A 10038-nucleotide genomic window follows, 5' to 3' on the forward strand; every position below is an offset into this window, starting at 1 on the left:
TTGAGGAGAGAGATCAAAAAGTGATATCAAGGGTTGGACGAAATTCTAGGAGAGAGAAATTGAAATTTTTAGGTTTTGATTTTTAGTTAAATTGATAGTTTTAGTTAGTTAAATGTGTTTAGAAATTAAATTGGGCAAGAAATCAGTAAATTTTCACAATACCCACTCTTGGCTGAATGCTCAATGCTGTACAATGATGATGAATTGATTTTATTCTAAGGAAAATGAAGAGAAATGATGAAAAACGATTAAACGTGATAGAAAAACAAAGTAGAAAATTTACCGAGTTAATGTCCCATTTTTGGTCGAATTTTCCAAGGAAGGGAGTGAGCTGATTTTGTTGTTTTTAGAAGGTTATTGGCTGATATTTAATGGTTAGAAATGTTGGAGAGAGAATGGGATGATTTAGAGCTAAAATGGAGCGCGTTAGCAATTTATCGGGCAAAGTGCCAAAAATAGGTTAATACCGCATTTAAGCCGTTTTAGGCTATTGCATTTCATACCATGCATTAGTATAGGATTTAAGTTAATTATATAGTGATTTAGCATCAATGTGATGAATTGTGTAAATTTTTGTAATGTGTCTAGGAGGAGAGCCTTCCGGAAAAGGCAAAGAAGTCGTACCCGACGAGTAGTGATCGGGGCGCTTAGAAAGCTTTTATTTTGTACAAACGGTGAGTAAACTTATTATTATTGTAAATTATCTAGAGTTTATTTTTAAATGCCCTTTATGTATTTTATGAAATGAAAACGGGATTTTTGATGTTTTAGGAATAAATGTGATAAATAAAAATATATTGTATTGATTATGAAATTGAGTAATTGGAGGCTACAAATTGACTTGAAAAATATATATTTTCCTAGGAATGGCTTATGCGAAATGAGTATATGTGGCTATATTTTGTGAATGCATTGGGAAATTTATGTAAGTTGTTTTACTATGCAGGCTGGATAAATAAATAAAAGCCACGTTATACTGTCGAAATTTTATTAAAATTGGTGGGTTAGTCACTGCAGTGACGGGTTTCCGTGGACTGCCTATTAGAGGGGCACGATAAACCCAGTTATATAGTTACTCCGGTTGTAGAGGCGAGGAGGGTAACTCCTGGGGTAGTATTAGAGTTCACTTCACGTCGAACCCCCACGTGAATGTGTAACTCGGCCAACGCCAAGGAACGGCTGGTTTTAAAAATAAAAATGTGTTTCACGTGTGAATATTTTAACACCCTTGGCGGACTCGGTTAGATGCCTCGGCCAAGGTATCCCCGAGGATTAGTTTTGGCTTGAGCCTTGTTTTAATAAAAGACATAAGCCTTAACAATTGTTTTGGTAAATTACAAATATTTTATGGTTTAAGAAATAAATTGAAAACATTATGCAATGGGTTGAAATTTATTGTTTAAACTTGCCTCCATTTTACTCGCCTTTAGATATTTATGATAATGTCTGTTTACTCATTGGGATTGCAAAATCTCACCCAACTCCTTTCCACCCATTTCAGGTTCAGTATAGACTGTAGATAGCTGATCTCATCGAGGACTACTATTGGATCTGCATTTTCCAAACCGTAGGTTCACAGTCCTCTTTACTTTTGTTTATTCGGGGGCCCTCTGGTTATTGTAAATTAAATTAAATATTTTGGCTTACTGTATTTCAGTATGTATAAATTTATTTAGCTTTTACGCTAAAAAAATTATTCACGTATAACTTTATAAATATTGTTTTATAAGAAAATAGAATATTTCCCTTAATATTTCTTTTATTTTCTTATTTTATTCAAATAATCGTAATTTCGTTTTAAATGAAGAGTTTAGACTTTTAAACTCATTTTGAATATGAATTATGTATTTTGTACTTGTATATTACGTTTTAGCCAGTTTTGAAATTTTTGAGAAAAAAATGACCAAAATACCCATATGTGGCGAAAATTTTATTTTGATTGTTTTTGATCTAAAATAGTATATATTCTCTAAAGACTCGATATCTAACAATGATTGCTCACAAGAAAGGAAAGAAACTGATATGTAAGCCTTGCGGGGTTCCGGTTGGCATTCCGGATAATGAGTGTCAATCGAGACGTCGCGGCGATTGTCATGGGCCTGAGGGAGGTTCCGGGTCGTGACAATTCTATTGGTATCAGAGCTTTTGGTTTTAAAGATCAAAGTTTTTAGTTTTAAAGTTGTTTTAAAAATTTACAATATCAGTGTGGCCCCGGATTAAGTTAAGTTAGGTTAGGTTGAATAGAATGCATGCATCTGCATATAGAGCTTAAGGTTACCTAAACTTGCTCGTATTTTTTTTATAGATTACAATGCCTCCTCGACGCGGACGTCCACCTCTCACTAGATCGGTTGGGAGGGGAAAAGGTTGTTCCCAACGTCATCAGCCAAATATAGTAGAGGAGGAATCAGCTGCATCTACCATTCGGGCAGCACCTGCTGCTGAGCAGGCCGATAGTCCTCCACATCCTCCATCTCCTCAGCCACCTACGGGTATTCCCGCCATGCCTACTGAGGCAGCACAAGCATTGGCAGCTTTCTTTGCAGCAATGGCTTGTCAAGCTCAGACTGGTCAAGTTCCACCTGTAGTGCCTCCAACTACTCCTTTAGTTCCACCACCAGTACAGGATGTATCCATTTCCAAGAAGCTGAAGGAGGCTAGGCAATTGGGTTGTGTATCTTTCACGGGTGAGTTGGATGCCACGGTGGCAAAGGACTGGATTAATCAGGTTTCAGAGACTCTCTCTGATATGAGATTAGACGACGACATGAAGCTGATGGTGGCTACGAGATTATTAGAGAAGAGGGCTCGTACTTGGTGGAATTCGGTGAAGTCCCGTTCCGCTACTCCTCAGACATGGTCTGATTTTCTCAGGGAATTCGATGGTCAGTATTTCACTTATTTCCATCAGAAAGAAAAGAAGAGAGAATTTTTGAGTTTGAAACAGAGAAATCTAATTGTAGAGGAGTACGAGACTCGTTTTAACGAGTTGATGTTATATGTGCCGGATCTGGTGAAATCTGAGCAGGATCAGGCCAGTTATTTCGAGGAAGGGCTCCGTAATGAGATTAGAGAGCGGATGACAGTGACTGGTAGGGAGCCGCATAAGGAGGTGGTACAGATGGCTTTACGAGCTGAGAAGCTCGCGACTGAGAATAGGAGGATTCGGACTGAGTTTGCAAAAAGGAGGAATCCTGGTATGTCTTCTAGTCAGCCAGTAAAAAGAGGCAAGGACTCAGCGATTTCAGGGAGTACTACTTCTGTTTCCGTGACATCTCCTCGACCTCCATTTCCACCATCACAACAGAGACCTTCGAGGTTTAGCAGATCTGCTATGACTGGTTCTGGGAAGAGTTTCGGAGGTTCTGACAGATGCAGAAATTGTGGGAATTATCATAGTGGGCTATGTAGAGAGCCAACAAGATGTTTCCAATGTGGACAAACGGGTCATATTAGGAGTAATTGCCCACGGTTAGGACGAGCCACGGTAGTTGCATCATCTTCACCAGCTCGCACTGATATACAGAGGAGAGATTCTTCTGGGTTGCCACCGAGACAGGGAGTAGCCATACGGTCCGGTGTGGAGAGTAATACCCCGGCACATCCACCTTCGAGACCACAGACTCGTACCTCGACAAGAGTTTTCGCTGTGACGGAAGATGAAGCACAAGTCCGACCTGGAGCAGTGACAGGTACTATGTCTTTATTTGATAAAGATGCTTATGTTTTGATAGATTCTGGCTCGGATAGGTCTTATGTGAGCACCACATTTGCATCAATTGCTGATAGAAACTTGTCACCATTAGAGGAAGAAATTGTAATTCACACCCCTTTAGGAGAAAAGCTAGTTAGAAACAGTTGTTATAGAGACTGTGGGGTAAGGGTAGGCGAGGAAGAATTTAGGGGTGACTTAATTCCTCTAGAGATCTTAGATTTTGATCTAATATTGGGTATGGACTGGTTAACTGCACATCGGGCGAACGTGGATTGTTTCCGAAAGGAAGTTATTCTCCGAAATTCGGAGGGAGCAGAGATTGTGTTTGTAGGAAAACGTCGAGTATTACCGTCCTGTGTAATCTCGGCCATCAAAGCTTCGAAATTAGTGCAGAAAGGGTATTCGACTTATTTGGCATACGTGATTGATACTTCAAAGGGGGAACCTAAGTTAGAGGATGTCCCGATAGTAAGTGAGTTTCCTGATGTATTTCCTGATGATTTACCGGGACTGCCTCCTGATCGAGAGCTTGAGTTCCCTATTGATTTACTTTCGGGTACCGCACCTATTTCTATCCCTCCATATAGAATGGCTCCGGCAGAGTTGAAGGAGTTGAAAGTACAATTGCAAGAGTTGGTGGACAAGGGTTTTATACGCCCTAGTATATCTCCGTGGGGAGCACCGGTTTTATTTGTGAAAAAGAAAGACGGTACACTTCGGTTATGTATCGATTACCGACAGCTTAACAGAATGACCATTAAGAACAAGTATCCGTTACCGAGGATTGATGATCTTTTCGATCAATTACAGGGAGCTACAGTGTTTTCCAAGGTTGATCTAAGGTCTGGGTATCATCAGTTGAGGATTAAAGAACAGGATGTACCCAAGACAGCGTTCAGGACTCGGTACGGTCATTATGAGTTCTTGGTCATGCCTTTCGGGTTAACTAACGCACCGGCAGCTTTTATGGATCTCATGAATAGGGTGTTCCACCCTTACCTGGACAAGTTTGTTATTGTGTTCATTGATGACATACTGGTTTACTCGAGAGATAATGATGAGCACGCTGCCCACTTGCGTATAGTATTACAAACTTTGAGGGAAAGACAGTTGTATGCAAAGTTTTCGAAGTGTGAGTTTTGGTTACAGGAAGTGGTATTCTTGGGACACGTAGTATCGAGAACTGGAATATATGTTGATCCTAAGAAAGTAGAGGCAATTTTACAATGGGAGCAACCTAAGACAGTGACGGAGATTCGTAGTTTCCTCGGATTAGCCGGTTATTATCGGAGGTTTGTTCAGGGGTTTTCCTTAATAGCAGCTCCTTTGACCCGTCTAACTCGTAAGGGAGTTAAGTTTGTGTGGGATGATGTTTGTGAGAATCGATTTCAGGAGCTAAAGAACAGGTTAACCTCCGCTCCCGTTTTAACACTTCCTGTTAATGGTAAGGGATTTGTAGTATATAGTGATGCCTCAAAGTTGGGGTTAGGGTGCGTATTGATGCAGGATGAAAAAGTTGTGGCTTATGCTTCTAGACAGCTAAAGAGGCATGAAGCAAATTACCCTACCCATGATTTAGAGTTAGCAGCAGTGGTGTTTGCTTTAAAAATCTGGAGGCATTACTTGTATGGTGAGCATTGTCGGATATTTACGGATCATAAGAGTTTAAAATATTTGCTCACCCAAAAGGAGCTTAATTTGAGGCAAAGGCGATGGTTGGAGTTGATAAAAGATTATGACTTGGTGATAGACTATCATCCGGGGAAGGCGAACGTTGTAGCTGATGCCTTAAGTCGTAAGTCTTCATCGTCTTTAGCAGCACTTCAGAGTTGTTATTTTCCAGCATTAATAGAGATGAAATCTCTTGGGGTCCAGTTGAGAAATGGTGAGGATGGATCCTTATTGGCAAACTTCATTGTGCGACCTTCGTTACTTAATCAGATCAAGGACATTCAGAGGGCTGATGATGAGTTAAGAAAAGAAATTCAAAAACTGACCGATGGAGGAGTTAGTGAGTTCAGATTTGGAGAGGATAACGTCTTGATGTTTAAAGATCGAGTTTGTGTTCCTGAGGGAAACCAGTTGAGACAGGCGATCATGGAAGAAGCTCATTCATCTGCTTATGCATTACATCCCGGAAGCACCAAGATGTATAGGACTATCAGGGAGAATTATTGGTGGCCGGGTATGAAGCGAGACGTAGCAGAATTCGTAGCAAAGTGTCTCGTATGTTAGCAAGTTAAGGCGGAGCATCAGAGGCCAGCAGGTACACTTCAGTCTTTACCTGTTCCCGAGTGGAAATGGGAGCATGTAACTATGGATTTTGTTTTGGGATTGCCGCGGACACAAAGGGGAAATGATGCGATTTGGGTGATCGTAGATCGGTTGACTAAGTCCGCTCACTTTTTAGCTGTCCATAGTACATACTCTATTGAGAAGCTGGCTCAGCTCTATATAGATGAGATTGTGAGGCTACATGGAGTTCCCGTTTCTATAGTGTCAGATCGAGATCCTCTATTCACTTCTCGATTCTGGCCGAAATTTCAAGAAGCTCTTGGAACCAAATTGAAATTTAGCACTGCTTTTCACCCACAGACGGATGGTCAGTCAGAAAGGACTATCCAGACCTTGGAGGATATGTTACGGGCTTGTGTCATTGACTTTATTGGGAGTTGGGACAGACATTTGCCATTGGTGGAGTTCGCGTATAATAACAGTTTTCAGTCTAGTATTGGGATGGCACCATACGAGGCTTTGTATGGAAGGAAGTGCCGAACTCCGCTCTGTTGGGATGAAGTAGGTGAAAGGAAGTTAGTGAGTGTGGAATTGATCGAGCTAACTAATGACAAGATCAAGGTTATACGAGAGAGGCTAAAGGTAGCCCAGGATAGGCAGAAGAGCTATGCAGATAAACGGAGAAAAGACTTGGAGTTTGAGATCGATGATAAAGTTTTTCTTAAGGTTTCTCCTTGGAAAGGTAATAATTTGAATACTTTGAAGTATTAAATCTTATTGATTATACTATCATGATAAATTATGGTGTTTTATTGGATAATGAAAGGTGTGATTCGATTTGCGAAGAGGGGAAAGCTCAACCCGAGATATATTGGACCATTCCGAATAATTGAAAGGATTGGACCAGTGGCTTATCGGTTAGAATTACCTCCAGAGTTAGATCGGATCCACAACGTTTTCCATGTCTCCATGCTTAAGAAATATATACCAGATCCCTCTCACGTCCTCGAAGCACCTCCGATCGAGTTGCATGACGATTTGAAGTTCGAGGTACAACCTGTGAGTATCTTGGATCGAAAGGATCGAGTACTGAGAAACAAGAGTATTTCAATGGTCAAAGTATTGTGGAAAAATGCTCGAATGGAGGAAATGACATGGGAAGTAGAGCATCAGATGAGGAACCAATACCCGCATCTATTTGTCGAATCTGGTAAGTGAAATTTTGAGGTCAAAATTTTATTTTAAGGGAGGTAGAATTGTAAAACCCTACCCTATAAATACATGTCATGACATACATGCATTGAGTAGCATGTTATTATGCTAGGAAAGCAAATAAGAAAAGACGAAACCCGATATCGTACCTAACGGTACACTTGAGTTGATTTAACCTCGAACTAGTTCAAATAGGAATTGTAGGATGAAATTTAATATTTTATAGTTCAGGAATGACTAAAAATGATTGTTCGGAGTTCGAGGGTTCATTTGGGGTAAAATTAGAAATTTTGATATTCAAGGGCAAAATCGTCATTTTGCCACCTAAGATAATAATTTGATCATGGAGTGAAAATTTTGACCAAGATTAACTATTTGGAGTATAATTTAATGATAGGAAGTGAAAAAGTTTAATTCTGGTGATTTTTGGAGTGTAGGGGCAAAATCGTAATTTTGCCATCCATGGACAAAATTTGAGATTTTGAGAGAATTTAGATCAAATTTGACAAATTGGAGAATGGTATGAGTATAAGGGATGAAAAATATGTCTATGGGCAATTTTTCAATTTTTGGGGTAAAAATGTAATTTTTGACTTTTACGGGGGCAAAAGTGTAAATTGCAAAAATTACTCCACCGAGACTTTGGATGAGTCTGAGAATTTTATCTAAGCTATGAATATATGAGACAAGTGTATGGTGAAAATTTGGAAACAAATGGATGAAATTTTAAAAATGGGCCAATGGGAAAGTGACACATGGTATTTTTTAATGAAATAATATTATTTTAATGAAAAGTCAGCCATTTAAACCCAAATTTTGAGTGCTGGCCGGCCATAAGGAAGAAAAACAGAGGAAATAGAGAGGAAAGGAAGAAGAAAAGAAAAACCAAAGAGAAACAAGAAAATTCAAAGAGAAATTCGCGGTTTTCGACCGTTTAAGCGTCTAACGGTAAGATTTTTCGATTTTAGCTTGATTTCTACCTTTCCTATGCCTTTATTTCCATTTAGCATGCTTGAGGAGAGAGATCAAAAAGTGATATCAAGGGCTGGACGAAATTCTAGGAGAGAGAAATTGAAATTTTTAGGTTTTGATTTTTAGTTAAATTGATAGTTTTAGTTAGTTAAATGTGTTTAGAAATTAAATTGGGCAAGAAATCAGTAAATTTTCACAATACCCACTCTTGGCTGAATGCTCAATGCTGTACAATGATGATGAATTGATTTTATTCTAAGGAAAATGAAGAGAAATGATGAAAAACGATTAAACGTGATAGAAAAACAAAGTAGAAAATTTACCGAGTTAATGTCCCATTTTTGGTCGAATTTTCCAAGGAAGGGAGTGAGCTGATTTTGTTGTTTTTAGAAGGTTATTGGCTGATATTTAATGGTTAGAAATGTTGGAGAGAGAATGAGATGATTTAGAGCTAAAATGGAGCGCGTTAGCAATTTATCGGGCAAAGTGCCAAAAATAGGTTAATACCGCATTTAAGCCGTTTTAGGCTATTGCATTTCATACCATGCATTAGTATAGGATTTAAGTTAATTATATAGTGATTTAGCATCAATGTGATGAATTGTGTAAATTTTTGTAATGTGTCTAGGAGGAGAGCCTTCTGGAAAAGGCAAAGAAGTCGTACCCGACGAGTAGTGATCGGGGCGCTTAGAAAGCTTTTATTTTGTACAAACGGTGAGTAAACTTATTATTATTGTAAATTATCTAGAGTTTATTTTTAAATGCCCTTTATGTATTTTATGAAATGAAAACGGGATTTTTGATGTTTTAGGAATAAATGTGATAAATAAAAATATATTGTATTGATTATGAAATTGAGTAATTGGAGGCTACAAATTGACTTGAAAAATATATATTTTCCTAGGAATGGCTTATGCGAAATGAGTATATGTGGCTATATTTTGTGAATGCATTGAGAAATTTATGTAAGTTGTTTTACTATGCAGGCTGGATAAATAAATAAAAGCCACGTTATACTGTCGAAATTTTATTAAAATTGGTGGGTTAGTCACTGCAGTGACGGGTTTCCGTGGACTGCCTATTAGAGGGGCACGGTAAACCCAGTTATATAGTTACTCCGGTTGTAGAGGCGAGGAGGGTAACTCCTGGGGTAGTATTAGAGTTCACTTCACGTCGAACCCCCACGTGAATGTGTAACTCGGCCAACGCCAAGGAACGGCTGGTTTTAAAAATAAAAATGTGTTTCACGTGTGAATATTTTAACACCCTTGGCGGACTCGGTTAGATGCCTCGGCCAAGGTATCCCCGAGGATTAGTTTTGGCTTGAGCCTTATTTTAATAAAAGACATAAGCCTTAACAATTGTTTTGGTAAATTACAAATATTTTATGGTTTAAGAAATAAATTGAAAACATTATGAAATGGGTTGAAATTTATTGTTTAAACTTGCCTCCATTTTACTCGCCTTTAGATATTTATGATAATGTCTGTTTACTCATTGGGATTGCAAAATCTCACCCAACTCCTTTCCACCCATTTCAGGTTCAGTATAGACTGTAGATAGCTGATCTCATCGAGGACTACTATTGGATCTGTATTTTCCAAACCGTAGGTTCACAGTCCTCTTTACTTTTGTTTATTCGGGGGCCCTCTGGTTATTGTAAATTAAATTAAATATTTTGGCTTACTGTATTTCAGTATGTATAAATTTATTTAGCTTTTACGCTAAAAAAATTATTCACGTATAACTTTATAAATATTGTTTTATAAGAAAATAGAATATTTCCCTTAATATTTCTTTTATTTTCTTATTTTATTCAAATAATCGTAATTTCGTTTTAAATGAAGAGTTTAGACTTTTAAACTCATTTTGAATATGAATTATGTATTTTGTACTTGTATATT

At 38.3% G+C, this 10038-nt stretch overlaps 1 protein-coding gene across 1 annotated transcript; it reads left to right on the top strand.

Annotated features, from left to right (window-relative positions):
- Positions 1–2407: 2407 nt before the first annotated feature.
- Positions 2408–9781, top strand: LOC148762382 (uncharacterized). The gene is made up of 3 exons (XM_088806835.1): positions 2408–3692; positions 8763–8848; positions 9676–9781. The coding sequence occupies exons 1-2, from the start codon at positions 2504–2506 to the stop codon at positions 8807–8809; spliced, it is 1236 nt and encodes a 411-aa protein (XP_088662961.1). The 5' UTR covers positions 2408–2503; the 3' UTR covers positions 8810–8848; positions 9676–9781.
- Positions 9782–10038: the final 257 nt, after the last annotated feature.

This window comes from Theobroma cacao, chromosome 5 (genome assembly GCF_053813885.1).
Source record: "Theobroma cacao isolate CCN51 chromosome 5, ASM5381388v1, whole genome shotgun sequence".
NCBI classification, from domain to species: Eukaryota; Viridiplantae; Streptophyta; class Magnoliopsida; order Malvales; family Malvaceae; genus Theobroma; species Theobroma cacao.